This window comes from Triturus cristatus, chromosome 10 (genome assembly GCF_964204655.1).
Source record: "Triturus cristatus chromosome 10, aTriCri1.1, whole genome shotgun sequence".
In the NCBI taxonomy this organism is placed as follows: domain Eukaryota; kingdom Metazoa; phylum Chordata; class Amphibia; order Caudata; family Salamandridae; genus Triturus; species Triturus cristatus.
This window is the reverse complement of record NC_140593.1, coordinates 633,032,555-633,049,392: the sequence shown is the minus strand read 5'-3', so window position 1 is coordinate 633,049,392 and position 16,838 is coordinate 633,032,555. Positions and strand designations below refer to the sequence as shown.

The 16,838-nt window shown below is 45.2% G+C and overlaps 1 protein-coding gene across 2 annotated transcripts in view; it reads left to right on the top strand.

Annotated features, from left to right (window-relative positions):
• GTF3C1 (general transcription factor IIIC subunit 1) overlaps positions 1-16,838 on the top strand; it is a 1,956,011-nt gene that overhangs the window by 1,429,093 nt on the left and 510,080 nt on the right. For both annotated transcript variants that reach the window (XM_085632176.1, XM_085632175.1), the window contains exon 30: positions 6,665-6,837. In XM_085632176.1, the coding sequence (XP_085488302.1) occupies positions 6,665-6,837 (173 nt within the window). The remainder of the gene's footprint in view (positions 1-6,664; positions 6,838-16,838) is intronic.

Below are 16,838 nucleotides of genomic sequence, written 5' to 3'. Positions count from 1 at the left end.
CATCTTGACACAGCAGATAAATAGTGTTCTCGGCCGTCACAACAGATGACTGTCAAGGTGGGTTACACATGGTGGTAGTTTGTCCGGTCAAGTTCACTAAAACGCACCCATTCTCTGGAGTGAGGGTAGCTGGCCAAGTGTGATTTTGCACAAAACACAAAATGCAGTTTTGAAGAGACATACTTTTTTTTAAATTAGGAAAAGTTTCGAATCACAAATAATGTAGTTTAAGTACCACACTAATACAAAGAAGGCTGGAAGAGCAAGTTTTAAATGTGTCTTTATAAAAATATATGTCCATCTCCATAGATGCCAGTGGACACTTCACCTGCAACTCTCATCCAATCTTGGCTTTCTGCCAAATAGAAATTTGCATTGTGGGCTTTGTGTATGTGCTATTAGGATTGGAATCTTGGGCTCTCAATGTCGCCATGCAAAATTTAATCTAAAAGCCTGGACTGTCTGAAAGTGTTACAACTGATATGAAGTCACTTGGGTTGCAGGATATTATTATAGTAATTTCAGTACAAATATAACCTTCCTGCCCTCATCAATACACAAACTACACTCAGCGGTTGTGCAGCCAACTGTAGTTCAAACACTGTAGTTCCCTTATAGCTGGGTGTGGGGGTGGGGTCTCTCGGCAAATTTGTCTACTGACCCCACATTGTTGGAAAATAAATATTTTACGGATTTGGCTATGTCTGCTTTAAACACAGGGTCCAGCAGAGAGTAAGGGGGAAAAGCGCCAGTTAAAAGCTTCTGCTGCCTGGCTTTGCATGTCTATATCTACCATCACTGGTGAGTGATCGGAATATGTGCGCAGCGGAGGGCTTGTGCCGCCAGGTTTTTAGATAACAGCCAGTAGTCTATTAGAATTTGTGTATCCTGTGCAGCAGAGTAGTGCATAAATCCCTTTACCCGTGGGTTGTGATATCTCCAGAGATCAACCAGGTCTAGGAGTTCCGCAGTGTCACTGAGTGCACGTGCTGCCGCTGAGGGGTGTCTAGGTGGGCCTTTAGATCGTTCAAGTTCAGGGTTCAATATACCATTGAAGTCACCTCCCCATATTTATGGTAAATGTCTTCATTGTAGCAGTCTTGCCTCAAGTGAGTGGTAAAACTGTGGGTCATCGTAGTTTGGGCCATATACAGCAGCTGGCATCACCTCCATACTGTCTATATGACAAGTTGCCTCCACATATCTACGCCCTAGGGTCTGTATATACTGCTCTGAGTTGTATTTTCGATTTGCAGTCCACCCATATCAGCACTCCTCGGGCATGTGATGTGAATCCGATGGCACAGAAGTGACCTCGCAAGAGCTGCTGGGAGAGTGTACTGCTATTGTGCCCTAGATGTGTCTCCTGCAGAATGGATATTTGGATTTCATGTCTTTTGAGATATGCCACTATTTTGCGTACCTTCCTATGGTCATTGAGTCCTCTGCCGTTCCATGTAAGAAGTCGTATGTGCATTATGGCTTTGTGTTGTCCCATGTCTTGCCTATGGTACATTGCATGCAGCTGTGATCTGTACCTTATGATCTTGCCTGTCCCTGTGTTTTATTTTACTACCTTTATGATGAACATCAGTAAACACGTTCCCTTCTAACATCCCTCCCACTCCATAAACAATTAAACTTTGTATGGCTTAACTTTTCCCTAGCCTACCTTTCCTTGTTTATCCCACCAACTTATCAAAGAAATCCCTCCCACGCCAATAGCAATGGAACAATGATTGGCTGAAATCTGTCCCTCCCGCTCCCTTCCTTGCATGTTCCAAATTAAGTAAAGCAACTCCTATTAAAACATGACTGTGTTAAAACATTGGGGTGGGTGTTGCCTGTCGCCGATCGACCTGTTGAACCGGTTATCTTACAGAGCCTCTTTAAAAAAAGAATTAAGGCTGGAGCTTGTGTTGCCTCCTTCGCAGTATATTGGGGGCATGTGTCTATCTTCCTTGCATTTTCTATTTTCAAGTGCCCGTTTGCACGTATTCTGCAGGTATATACATCTGATCTTGTCCATTACCATAGGTGCTACCTGCATCTGGCCCCAGTGTCTTGGTAGCATTATTCCACTTTCCACAGTGTAACCATAAACAGTCTTACCAGTAGTTCTGGTGTAGCTGTTTGTTTGCTGCTCTGGACTCGGCGACAGCATGATGTCTCAGGCTGGGCAACCATACATCCCACCCTTTAGCACTCTGGTGTTATGAATGTGTGTCTGCTGTTCATCCTTGTCCTGGGCGCTTCTGTTGTCGCTCTGGGTGCGCCTTGGGGACTTCCTTTGCGTGCCTGTATTCTCTTGTTGCTTAAGGAAGTGTGCAAATTATCTATGGTAATTGAAGTAATGCAGCATTGCTGTACCTATAGTTCAAGAGTCGAGCTACAATTGATTGTGGGCTTGCACCTGGTACCAGGTTTGGCACAAATGAACGATGGGCCTGTTCCAGCACAAAAATCTCAGAGAAGATGTCTCTTTCAAGGAGCACTGTGAGAAGATTATCCACAAATGTTTCCATATTCTCTGTTTGTGGACTCTGCCACTCCTACAAAGCGAACATTGGTCCTCCGTGAGCGCGCTTCCAAATCCTCTGCTTTTAATTGTGGGTGTGGAGAAGCTTATCTAGTTTCTTAGTCTTTGTTGATTCTTCGGCTAGAATATCCTCAGCATCTGATACTCTCTTTTCTACAGTGTCCAGTCTCTCTATATGTGTGCTTAGGCGCTCTGTCATCCTATCTATTCTAAATGTAAGTGCGTCAATCTTCCCACAGATCTTCTTTAGGCTCCATTGCATAGTGGTTAATATCTGTTTTAGCTCTGTTTCCGCGGGGGGGGAAGGGGGTCTTCAGCCTCAGAAACGGAGTCTGCAGCATTCCTATCAGTTTTTCTGTGCTGGGGGTCCTAGCAGCTTAAATTGTTGCTTAGACTGTAATTGCTTTTTGTTCTATCGCTCCTCTAGTCTGCATATTCTTTTTCTGACACTTAAACAATGTGGGGTCAGCGCCAGCTCGTGATGTTTGCACCCCCCAGCACTCGCAGTATGCTCAGTTCCCACTTCTAGTGCCCCCGCTTTTGACTCACTCATTACTTAGTATCAGCCCCTTCACTTTCCGCGTGCTGGTTACTGTACAGGCGACAGTCTGCAAGATTCACCTCAGTCAGGCCTGGCAATAGTGTGGTACGCCGCCCCTGGGTGTCCGCCTTCACTTTTTTTTTCCTTGCACGTCTCTTCCGTTTTCTTTTTTTTCTTCTCTTTATTTCCTTTCCCCTTGTCTTTTATATCCATTTGCCAAAGGGTATCGAGCCGCCCCCTTCCCCACCGCAGGGTTTCTGCAGCGGTCGGCTGCATCTCAAGGCTCAGCCTCTCCGCTTTGATATCTTCGCCGGGTCTCCGCCCCCAGCCTTCGCAGTAGCACCCCTGACTGTACGGAACAGCAGAAGGGCCCCAGCTCCCCCTCGCAGGATTCCATTGTGTGGATGTGTGTTGCGGCACCCTCATCTCTGCGCCTCACCATACGGGTCCTGCCACTGTGTCTCCTGCATCAGTGGGCCCGCTCAGATGAGGCCCCCCACCCCCGAAAGCATTTCTTTGCTCTGTCAAGGGAAGCTAGTGCAGGTGTTCATGGACAACACCACTGGTATGTGGTACTGCACCAAGCAGGATGGGATGGGGTCGTGGACCTTCTGTCGAGAGGCCCTGCGTCGCTGGACAAGGCTGGAACAGCAGGGCATAACCCTGGTGGTTCAACATCTGGCAGGTTCTTTGAACACCAGGGCGGACAAACTCAGCCGTTGATGCCTAGCGGATCACAAATGGAGTCTTCAGTCGGAGGTGACGCAAGGTCTCTTTTAGCAGTTGGGAGAACCTTGGTTAGATTTGTTCACCTCCAAAGAGAACGCACAGTGTCAGCAGTACTGCGCACTGGAGTTTTCAAGGCGGCTGTCCCTCGGTGACGCCTTTCGTCGCGAGTGGAGCTCAGGCCTGCTGTATGCCTTTCCATCCATACCACTCCGGCCCAGGGTACTGAAGAAGATCAGGAGCGACCGGGCCCAAGTCATTCTTGTGGCTCCCGACTGGACAAGGAGAGTCTGGTATCCAGAGCTTCTGAAGATGAACATTGATCCTCCAATCAGGCTTCCCCTTCGGGAGGATCTTCTGTCGCATCAGCAGGGAAAGTTTCTCCACCCAAACCAGTCAACTCTGCGACTCCATGCGTGTAGATTGAGTGGTGGCAGTTGATACATTTTGACCTTCCTCCCGAAGTTTGTAATGTTATTCTGGGGGCCAGGCGGCCCTCCACTAAGACAGTATACACTTGCCATTGGTTGAAATTTGTATTGTACTGTACAGAAAGTTCTATTGACCCTCTCTTTGTTTCTCTTTCTACTGTCTACTGTACAGCGCTCTGCTTTGGGAATTCTCAAGGCTTATATTTCTGCTCTGTCTGATTTTTTGCGGCTGCCAGACCAACACTCTCTCCAAGTCTCCTATTGTACATACATTTCTAAAAGGGCTGTCTCACTTGTTTCCACCCATGCCCTTTGTTATGCCACAGTGGGACCTTAATTTGGTTCTCTTTTACCTGTTGTGTGCTCCATTTGAGCCTCTGCACAATTGTTCCCTCCGGCTGTTGGCCATCTAATCAGCCTTCTTAGTGGTGATTACTTTGGCCCTGAGGGCGAGTGAGTTACAGGCGTTATCTTGCTCGCCTCCCTATCTAATGTCCTTTTCAGACAAAGTGGTGCTTCGCACCCGGGCTTCTTTTTCGCCTAAAGTTTGACCCCGTTTCATCTGGGTCAATCTATCACATTGCGCACCTTCTTTGCTCCCCACATCCCTCTAAGGAAGAGGAGCATCTCCACCGACTGGACCCAAAAAGAGCGTTGCACTTCTACCTTGATCGCACAAAAGAGTTCAGAGTGGATGACCAACTGTTTGTGGGGTACGTGGGAGCAAAGAAGGGTAGGGCAGTGCAGAAAAGGGCCGTTTCTCGCTGGGTCGTTCTCTGCATTAAGATCAGCTATGCCCTGGCAAAGAAGTAGCCCCCTGAGGGATTAAGGGCCTATTTCACCAGGGGAAAGGCAGGCTGCGACTGTGGCCTTGGCTTGGGGTGTCCGAGACATCTTTCAGGCGGTAATGTGGACATCATTGCACACGTTTGCCAAACACTACTGTCTGGATGGTCAGGTCTGCAGAGACGGGCACTTTGCCCGCTCAGTCCTATAGGACCTTTTAGTTTGAAGCATTGGTTCGCAGACCACCGCTGGGATGGTATGCTTTGGATATCTGATTCAAAGGTAAGGAATCTGCAGCTAGTAGGCTCTATCAGTTGAGCAAGTTACTTACCTTCGGTAACGCATTACCTGGTAGAGACTATCTAGCTGAAGATCCCTTACAGCCCCACCTATGCCTCTCCGCTTTGGGGACTAATATTGAATGACTAGGGTTACTCTCCCTTTCAGGGCCCTAGTTTTGCACACAACTGTGTCAGTTACTTCATGTCTCTACGCTTCTAGCGTGAAAAAAATGAAAAGTACTGACGTCTGCGCCCCTGGGTTGCACCTATATAGGCACTTTGATGTAATAACCAACACTGCCTACAACGTCACACTGAGCCAAATGGAGCCACCCGACGACGCGTGCAAGGGTTATTGCTCAACAAAAGTTTCCGGATCCAGCCTGACCCCTGGGAAATTCAAAGGTAAGGAATCTGCAGCAAGATAGAGTCTCTAACAGATAATGCTTTACCGAAGATAAGCAACTTGTTCATCATGTCAATAGTGAGGCCATGAGAATTGCATTTGATGTGTGAGGTATAGTTAGCAGTAATTTGTATGTGGTATAGTATATTGTGAGATTTCACAGCTTAGTAATTATCATTATAAACTATAAATACAGCATCTATCTAGTAAGGTGCTTGATTCTCATTAAAACAGTGAAAGATTTCCGAGTCAGTTGTTTGGTATTAAATCTCTACAGGGGCAGGATGAAATGTGTTTTAATGTAAATTGCTAGCATAATTGCCTCTTTTATGATATATAATCTCCCTCAAAAGTAAGGACTGTAGCGATGAAGGGAGACAAACCAATAATGCACAATTGTGCATGACATTTTCAATGTGTATATTTGAAACATATTTTTTTAGGTGCTTTGGTACTATTTTTTCATGTTTGATATTCTCTTGGCTGAAACATATATTTTGTGTGAAAACGTTGTTTCTGAAGCCTGATTTGTCTTTTTCCGAGAAGGGCTGATATTTATATTGCAAACACGGAATTGCAAATTACAGATTGAATAGCAGTAAAGGGAATTTTAAACTTTTGAATTCAAGTCCCACCATCTTAATGCATTTGAATTCCTGAAATTCTGAATTTGAAAGAGTGAAGTGAAATCTCAGCAACACTTCCATTCTAAGATCCTTGTCACTATAGAAGTTGACTAATCCAATCCTGGTTATTATTAGAAGAGGCCTAATGTATACAGCTGTGCAAAATCTTACGTTGTCCAAAATGCCCATGCTTTTCTGGCAAAAAGGTTACCACAATGTTCAGTTCTTTAAATTTCACCATTCCATCATGATTTTTAAGACATTAAACACCTGTGGCTTCATCTGTGTGACATGTAAAAAAGTATAAATAATTGTGTATTTGTTCCAGACCTTTCGCATGTACAGAGATTATGGTGACAACGTTTTGGTGAAGGCTTTTTCGGAGTATCAGAAGAAAAGTTTGGTGAATCGGCGGCGTATTAATCATACGCTGGGGCCAAAAAAAAGCCGGGCTCTACCATTTGTTCCCATGTCATACCAGTTATCTCAAACTTACTACAGGTCAGTGTAAAAGAAAGCCTACAATTTGTAATTCATCACAGGTTTTTTTAAGGTGATGTCTTGTGGTGTTTTTGCATTTCCTCTCCCTCTCACATCACTACTTCTGCTTTTGCAACAGGTACACTATATTTTTGTCTCATTAAACATCATGTCTTTGGCTGACTGTTAACATAAAATACACAAACAGAAGAGCTCATCTCAAATTTAAAGCTGCCTTAGAAGTTAAAGCATTGTTTTATTCAAGTTATTCATTTGAAAATATCTTCCGTCATATCGCTGGGGTCTGGTGTTAACATTTCTTTAAAAAATTGGGACTGCTTTCAGAAAACGGATGCATAGATAAAACAATATTGCTAACTTCTTTTTCACATGGGCTCACAAACTTTCATGAACAGGGTGGCTGATACTAGTCTATTAGCACAGAAGTCTATCTTTTTTTTGTCATAGGTTACATTATGTTAAAAAAAAAAGGCTTGTATCTATTAATACTTGCTCCGAAGTTTTGATTATTAAACTGTTTTCTTTTTCTGATGGATACGCCGAACTGCAGGTTCCTCTTCTGTAGAATATGTCCAGATACCAGACTGGATCCGAAAGATCTTTCATCATAGCCCCTGCACGCCGGTAGTTGGCATCATGTGGCTCCATGTCGGCTCCCCCCTGTCCAGGAAGTGACGGGTGGAGCCGCATAAACGCTCTGTGCATTTGTAAGCCGATCCAGAGCTTGTTCCTATCTATTTTTTTCCCATTAGATGACAAGGTTATTTTCCTCCAAATTTCTTTTCCAGTGTGCAAAGGGAACTTGCCCACTCCTACAAGTACAGGGTGCAAGCCTTGTAGAGACTTTTGCAAGCCGATATCTGTAACCGATGCCTGTGAATTCAGTCTATCATGTTTGGGTTTAGGCCAAAACTCTATCGTCCGAGGAGTGTGCCTTTATATGCACTTGAAGCTGATGTGGGATCGCGATGCCAAGCTGTACGTCATCGAACCCAGCAGTATGTTACTCAACTTTAGTTCCTGCCCGAAGTCTAGAATGTGAATCCACTTTCACACAGTTCTTCATTGCAGTCTAAGTCTTTTGGTAATTGAAAATCCAAAAAGCAACATAAGTCCAAGTGGGCCTCTTCCCAGCCTCACTACTCACCCTCTGAGAAGCCGTTAGGACGTCAAGGTGCCTAATGTTCTTCTTCCTGGTCCCCTTCTGAGTAGCCGATTCTACAGCTGATCCCCACGAGTTACAGGGTCCATCGGCAATGCCTTAACAGATTGAGGTATTCAAGGATGCCATGTTGTGAAATTTTGGCAATCTGAGGGTTCGCTTGTTTTGTTTTTTAGCCCCCTGGATCCTCAGAAGCTAGAGTCTGGTTATTGCCACTTGGTTCACCCTCAGTGCCGTCTATGCTTCCCGAACCTGTTTTGGATCATCTCTGACTTGGGAGCTGAGTCCACGTCCAGCGCCACGTTCCATGCAAGTCCTGTCCATGTCAGAGGATGACACTGATCCTATTATCTTGTCAGAATCAGAACCAAATCTTCTGATATACTTCTTTTTATTTCCAAACAGATTTTTATTGCCATTTAATTTACTGACAGTGTTACATATTAATTGTAGCCAGTGCTTTTGACATATTTCAAGAGACATTTATACACACCGGTAAATGAGTATCCCATACTTATCTATACCACACCTCTTAGTAGCCTCCCAAACAATACAGTGGCGTTTACTGGTGTTACCATTCCACACCTCTGGTATTATGACAGTATAGCCTACAGTTTGTGTCTCCTGTGCATTTGCCTTCTCATATTTTGATCAAGCCACCTTGTTGGGGGTATCTGCTTGAGTGCCATCTGTTTGATGAAACTGGGATCAACCAAGCAAACATAATCATGGAAAAAACATGCAGGGGGCAGTTTCTACAGTAGCTCATGCGGTCAATCGAGAGAAGTAACTCGCAAGGGGTGGGGGGGCAGGATTTACCCTTATGGTTCCTTGTTGATTTTATTCTTAACTCGCCATATCTTACCCATTCATTGTAGTGCATGGGGGAGGGAAAAAGAGTGACCAGTATAAATGCATAGTATTCCTTCTCCTTTAGCTATCGCCTTGTCTACCCCTCTCAAGTCTAGCGGCTGTTGTCTACTTGGCATAAAAGCATCTTGCAGGGTTTGATACATATTATGTGCCGTTGGGTGTAGTCAGCGTCCTTCCTCCGTGTTTACCCCCATCCATAGTTTCATCCTCATCTTCCTGGACCTGCCTTGACTGCTCCCAGCTGGAAAACATTTACCTCCATTGCTCGGCCATGAGATGGCGTCTAAGAGCTCTAGACTCTTCCCGGGCCAGGAATCTGCCCTCTGCCCCCGGCCAGTAAGTGACATCTCGTTTCCAGAGTCCCACTGATGGCCCAGTAAGGGATTTCCAGGACATAGCTATCCTTCTTTAGCTAATGCCATGGGCAAATCAATAAATCTATTGCCCACCTTTCGTTTCGGTGGTTGGGGAAAGAGTCCCAATAGACACACCTCGATCGTGGAATCAAGTGTGCGCCCCACTGAAGCATTTATCCTTAATGAGACCTCATCCCAGAATGGGAGCAGTCCGGCACAGACCCAGGTCATGTGTATAAAGTCTGCTTCATTGTGATTTCATCTTGGGCATCTACGTGGTTCACCTCCATAAGTGACCTGAAGTCGGTGAGGAGTCATGTACGTCATATGTACATAGTTGAACTGAATATATTTCAGCCTAGTGTAACAGTAAATCCTCTTGTGAGAGGACAGAAATCTGCCCCATTCCGGGTCAGACAATTCCCTGTCCAAAACCGCCTCCCAGCGTCTCCGTAGATTATGTAGTGGGGTAAGGGATGCTCCAATTAGCAAGGTATAAAACCACTTCATTTGGTGGTGGGCCGTACCCTGTACAAGTAGTGAATGTAGTACGGCGTGAGTCTTGGGTTCCTCACGGCCCTACCCCCACAACGACCCAAAGGTACGGGCCAGAGCTTCATACTAGAGGAACTTCCCTGACGGAAGGCCGCATCCTTCATCTAGGTCCTCAAATGGCATTAAGACTTTCTCCTGATAGCAGTCCCCTACCGTCTCCACAACCACCTCCAACCATGTCACTAGTTGGTCAGCGTTGACTATTGTCCGAGGGTTGCCATCGGGTAAACCGACCAGCGGAAGCACCGGTGTGTACCGGGGAGTTCCTGCTGTTTTAGTCATGCAGAGTTTCCAACACTGCAGGTCTACAGTTTGCAATACCGATCTATTGGAGAGAGGCACAGTTGTGTCTAGTATTTTAGCCAGTAGTAGTTTGGTGCGTGCTTCTGACTCCATCATGAAGGTTTCCTCTGGGTTCACCCCCTTCAACCATTCCGCTAACCATTGCATGCATCTGGGCAGCCAGGAAGTAGAGTTCAAAATTTGCCACTTCCAATCCGCCCTACGTTATGGGGCGTTGAAAGCTCTTTAGCGAGACTCTCTGCCGTCCCTCCCCCCAAATTAGGTCCCGCAGCAGGGAGTCCAGCTGTCGGAAACATTCCGCAGTCAGTGAAATCGGGATGTTGATGAAAAAGTATAGTAAGCGCAGTAGCATGACCATTTTGGTAAGGGATATCCTAGCCATAAGGGGAAGACATTGCAAGCTCCAAAAAGGGACACTTGTCTTAAGGGACCCTAGAACCCTTTCCAAATTACCATCCCTTAGATCATACAGGAAATTAAATATGTGAATACCTAAATATTTAAAGGTGTTGGGTGCCCAATTAAGATCTACATGGAGGTCCTGGGGCGTGGCAGGGCTCCAGTCACAAGGAACAGGTAGGTCTTGCCTTTGTTGACCTGTAGGTCTGATAAGGGTTCAAATTGTCTCGGGAGGGCCAGCGCTGTATCAGAACCCACTATTGCTTCCTCCTAGATCAGGAGGTGGTCCGCATATAAAAATCTTATGTGATTTCATCCATCTACTTTTAGGCCTTAAAAAACATTACTAATGGTAAGTAACTTGTTTTTCTTCTGCCACATAGTCTTCACCTTGTTAATATATACCAAAGCACTATTTTTGTAGGTGGAGGATCTGTGGAAGTATAAAACTGTGACTTGGGCAACTCAAATTTAATTGATGGTACACGAAAGAGCTTCCTGCTGGAACCCTACTCAGATAGTGTCCCATGGGTCAAAACCCTCCAATCAGCTTATGTTGGAAAATGTTCCCAGGTGTCTGTTGTGTAAGCCTACCCTCTCTGTATCAACCGGCTGGCTGTATAGCAACATGTCATTACTGATCTCATGTGTGCGGGCAAGTGAATACTCACACAAGGCTGGTAAAGTAGGTTTACCCTTTCTTAGTGGTCCCTTTTAGTAGCAAAAGGCAGGGTTGTCTCGATCTCAAAAAATCCAATTGTTTATGAATATCAGTTGCCTTGCCCAGTAATGCCTGCAGCCAAAAAGCTGAGCAAGTGCATGTATAGAATGTGATCTTGGGGGTCCCATTCGCCCACAGGAACTGAATCACATTGAATCTCAACTGATCAAACAAATTGCTTTGGGATGTAAAATGGATAATTTTGTAACACATAAAGAATCTTGAAAATTAGGATCATTTTAACGAGGACATTCGCCCTCACTATTTCCGCCACTTGGTGCCTCTTGAGATGCCCTCACATGAGTGTTCAGTTGGGCTCTGCAGATCGGGTCTAGTGCTGGATGTATCCTGAGGAATCTGCACTCTGACTTACTAATGACTAGCCTTTTGCTCCAGTCATATGCACAGGGGATGCCCAGATTGAGATCATCATCGATCTACCTCTATTTGCTTGGAGCACAGATGCTTGGCCTTTTGTGTCCAGAATATATCTCTGTCCATCTAGGGCAGCACATAAATAAAAGCAGGTCAGCATATAGCAAAATGTGGTCCTCAATATTCCTGCCCCACTGCAAAACCTGTATTAGATCGCTTTTCTGCACCCATTCTGCCAAGGGTTCGATTGTGAGATTGAACAGAAGTGGAGAAAAGGTGCACCACTGTCATGTATCTCTCAGATTGTCAAAATAGGACAACCAAAAATATTTGTTAAAAGAACCCTCACTCACCAACCTAGTTGGTGACATGCTTCATCATCGGGTTCCCACCAGAGAGGCCGAATGCCTCTCTGGTGTGCTGCGACGCCTGTGTTACAGCGGAGCTGGTTTCTGATTGTGAAGGGAAGTGAGATTAAAAGGTAAATGATTTAAACCAATGACAAGTTTATTCTTGGCAAATCAAAGACCAATAAAAACGTGAATTGGGCAAGATCTGGTTAGTAATGGTAACCAGAGCTTGACCAATTTTTAGGTCGACATGTTTCTGCTTTTTGCGCCCAGTCGGCTAAGCTTTCATCAGGACCACGAGGGTCTCCACGGCGGTATGCACACGCTAAGGCGCACCCTAACCTGTGGAGATCAAAAAGGTAAAACTCACGGTTTTACCGAGAAGCCTCCTATTTATCCGGGGCTAAGAATGTCTGAAAAAGAAAATAAGACAGACAAACCACATATAAAGAGACATACAAAGACAAAACATTGTTTGATTGCATTGTTTAAACGTGCTTGTGTGAACAAAACTTTTTTTGGAACCGTGCTGTGGAGCGAGAGTGGGTGTCCTGATAGCGATAATAGCTAACAACACCTCAATACGAGTGATTATTCGTCGTATATAAACTTGTGGAGATGTGGACTATTATTCACAAGACCGTAAACACTACTTGTGCCTGCATTTGATTACATCAAGTGATGTCAGAGCTACTGACAAGGTGCAATCGTAGTGGCTAATTGGCCGGAGTGAATGTCGAACATATAGCGAACTCGTGAAGTGGTAGGCATGCTAAAAACAAGCGTCTGAGGTGTTTGCCAGGCGCCGTTGCTCCAAAGCATGTCTAACATTTAAAATTGGTTATAAAAACAGCTGCATGGAAAAACCAAATGGCCCTCTTACTTATGTTGTTGTTGTTACTAGCATCATGGGTCCGGGAGGGGGGTAGTGAGCTATAGTATCTGGCGAAATAAAAAAGCAAATCATAACTGTTATCATCTGCTTTCGGAATATAAGTTGAAAGGAACCTAATGCGGTGTCAAAAAAGCGGTTCGTCAACTTACTTCCATGCTCGCACACTCCCGCGATCAATCTCGATCTGTCCTCCTCGGCCCGGATATTAGTGAGTGAATGGGGAACGCGGAAGTAAATACTCCGTAGTTCCCGTCACGTGATTATTTTTACGTGCGTATGCGTGTGATGCAGTCCAAAGGGGCGGGTGATGACGAGGTTTGAGATTGTATTCCTATTGGTTCTCCCCTTGTGATTGGGAGGTTGTGAGCTGGAGCGTTTTAATGTTAAATACAACCTTTATTAAAAACGTCAATTTCCACCGTCTAATCTCAAATTGTAGACTGAATTCCTTGATGTTAGTCAGTATACAAGGGTTGGCATATACCACATCATAAGAACTATCTAGGTGCAGTCTTGGTCGAGGATAATTAATGTCAACATGGTAATTCGTGCCGACAAGGAAATCAAAGGCAGTGTGCGGTGCAAAGAACTACACGGAGGCTACTAAGGTGTTAATGCCAGACTGGCTTGGTGGGATCAGTTTTTCAATATGGAACCCCAAGGGATATTGTCATTCAGACCTTTGAGATGAGTAGATAAACGATAAACCCAACGTTGTTCTTTCTCAAATAGCAATTGTTGGTTATTTGCTCCAGGCCTGAGTTTTTCGATGATCGTCCATCTCATGTCATTTGTTGTGTGATTCAACTGTAAAAAGTGTTCAGCCAGTTTTGTGCTCAGCTTGCGACATCGGATGGTGCTGCGATGTTCGCAGATGCGCTGTTTTATTTTCCTACTCGTCATACCGACGTATCTCAGTCCACATGGGCATGTGATCAAGTAAACCACGTCGGTGGAGTTGCAATTGGTGTGCATTCTCTGCATCCATTGTTTTCCTTGTTCAAGTACTAAATACTTGGCAGACCCCTCACTCTTTTCTGACCCCTCGATCGCTCAAACAATTTCACAAACCACAGAGTGGGATAAATTGAGCGAACAAAAAAGAGGGCGGATACGTACCATTCTCCATGGCACGATCCTCACTGAGTACTTAAGAAACAACATAGCACCCAAAGGTCTGCTGGTTACCAACGCCCCTCGCATTTTTCTGGATGATGCACAATTTAGAAAGGAATGGGCACAGATCGCCTGGCACTGTACCAGGGATTGGTTAGTGCTTATAATAAAAACAGCATTAAGGCTCTCGGAGGCTATTATGGTAGAGATCCAGTTAACGGAAACTCACTTCAGAACCACCCTAACTGGCTACAAAAAACGACTGGACGAACTGAACAAAGAAATTAATGAGTACAAGGATTCCCTCACGCAATCAAAAGCCCAGAAATTCCAGAAGGATTTATCAAGATGGTCCTATTCAAGGGCATATCCATACACCAGCCCAGACTACACCCCGCCTGCAAGAAATGACTACAATACGGACAGTTCATTTGATGGTTCTACAGCAAGTGATTCCAGTGGAGATAGCTATAAAGCACGCCAACGGGGAAGAGGAAGGAATAGGCGACAATATAACAACCAGACCTGGCATCCCTTCCAGCAATCACCTTTCCAACCCCCACCATTCCACCCTATGATGGGTTGGAACCCTGGCTTTTTACCGCATCCCCAGTACCAACAGAACCAGTATCGCCCCCCTTTTTTAGAGAGGGGCAGAAGAGGCCGCGGACGGAGAAGAGGAACCACTCAAGTCCAATGGCAACAGGACGAAACAGTGGGGGACAACACGCGGAGCAAGGCACCACGAGCAGGCCCCAGCAACCAAAGAGTTTGATCACGAACCTCTCCTCAGTGACACTTACACCTGATGAGACTTCGATCTTGGAAAAGGGGCTAGGTTTTGTACCTACGGCCCGTTTCGATAAATTCAAACTCAAATGTGAACTTTCAAATTTCTTCAGGAAACTGAAACTCAAGAGTTTCTTTGAAAAGCAGCCTCTGGATAATACCCAGCCGCTACCGAGTGACACAGGGTTTAAGGTAAAATCCACCTTTACCCCGCCTCCTTATGCTATTCCACCTGAGATCACGGCATTTGAATAGGCAGTATCCAACGATATTGACGCCTTTGTAGAACCAAATCGCTTCAAGAACATGAAAGCTGGCGAGTTTCAAGCTTTACATTCTTTACAAACCAACCCGAACATCGTGATAAAATCGGCAGACAAAGGTGGCGGAGTAGTAATACAAGACACCACTGCCTATGACACGGAGTGCAGACGCCTCCTCAATGACCCTATCAGCTATACTCCTCTTGTTACGGATCCCACCAATGAACTCCGAATTACAATTCACCAACTGGTAGAAAACGCAGAACTCCAGGGTTTTATCACCAAACAAGAAGCAACTTACCTCACAACCAGTGAGGGTATCATCCCTTACTTTTACACCCTCCCTAAAACTCACAAGAACAGGATACCTCCTCCTGGACGTCCCATAGTCTCTGGGATTGGCTCACTTTTGGAACCCTTGTCACGCTATTGTGATTTCTTCCTGAAACCACTCATACAGGCTACTAGCACTTACCTCAAAGACACGAAAAGTCTATTGGCCCTCCTCCAAGAGATCACTCTTCCAGATGGAGTTGTTTTTCTGGTGACCATGGACATTGAAAGCCTGTACACCTGCATTCCCCAGGATGACACCATCAATGTAATCAGGAGCACCCTTGAGTCTAGCCCTTGGAACTATACAACTCCGCGTGAATTTGTGATCGCATGCGCCACACTTGCATTAAAAAGAAATTTCTTTGAATACAAGGGCAATCTGTTTTTACAGTCAACAGGCACATCGATGGGCAGCACCTTCGCGCCTTCGGTAGCTGGGCTGTATGTATTTGATTTTGAAAGTAAATTCATCCTAACGCCACAAAACCCTTTTTCGTCCAATATTTTCTTTTGGAAAAGATATATTGACGACGTCTTGATCATCTGGCAGGGTTCTGAGGAATCTCTCCTCGATTTCTACAACTGGGTGAATGAATGCAATCCTCACCTTAAGTTTACACATACTCACAACAAAGATGAAATGATCTTCTTGGATGTGGTAATTACCAGGGTAGGCGATACCCTTCAAACCAAAACCCACCACAAACCGACGGCAAAAAACAATCTACTACATTTCACCAGTTACCACCCTCGCCCATTGAGGGAAAACCTGCCATTTGGCCAATACCTTCGGCTCCGTCGGAACTGTAGTGATGTTTCAACGTACAAAAAACAAGCCAATGATCTCACGGCCAAATTGAAAGATCGTGGTTACCCTAACAAAATACTCGCAAAGAGCAACAAACGAGCTCGTAACCAAAGCAGAGAAGCTCTTTTGGAAGTTTATGAGAAAGAGGATCAGGACACCACACCTCTCACTTGCGTCACAACTTACAACGCAGCCTCCAACGCAGTGAGCATGTCCGTAAAGAAACATTGGAATATTCTGACGAGCAATAAACATGATTGGGAAAAACCCTTATTCTCTTATAAAAGAGCAAGGAGTATTAAGGACTCCCTGGTGCATACCCGTCCGAAAGTTCAAGAAAGAAATCAAGAACAGTCCATTGTGAGTACGTGGGGCCTTCCTGCCATTGTCGGCCACTACCCTTGCGGCTCATGCAGTGTCTGTCATTTGACCTCCCCCTCTAAGTATTTAGTACTTGAACAAGGAAAACAATGGATGCAGAGAATGCACACCAATTGCAACTCCACCGACGTGGTTTACTTGATCACATGCCCATGTGGACTGAGATACGTCGGTATGACGAGTAGGAAAATAAAACAGCGCATCTGCGAACATCGCAGCACCATCCGATGTCGCAAGCTGAGCACAAAACTGGCTGAACACTTTTTACAGTTGAATCACACAACAAATGACATGAGATGGACGATCATCGAAAAACTCA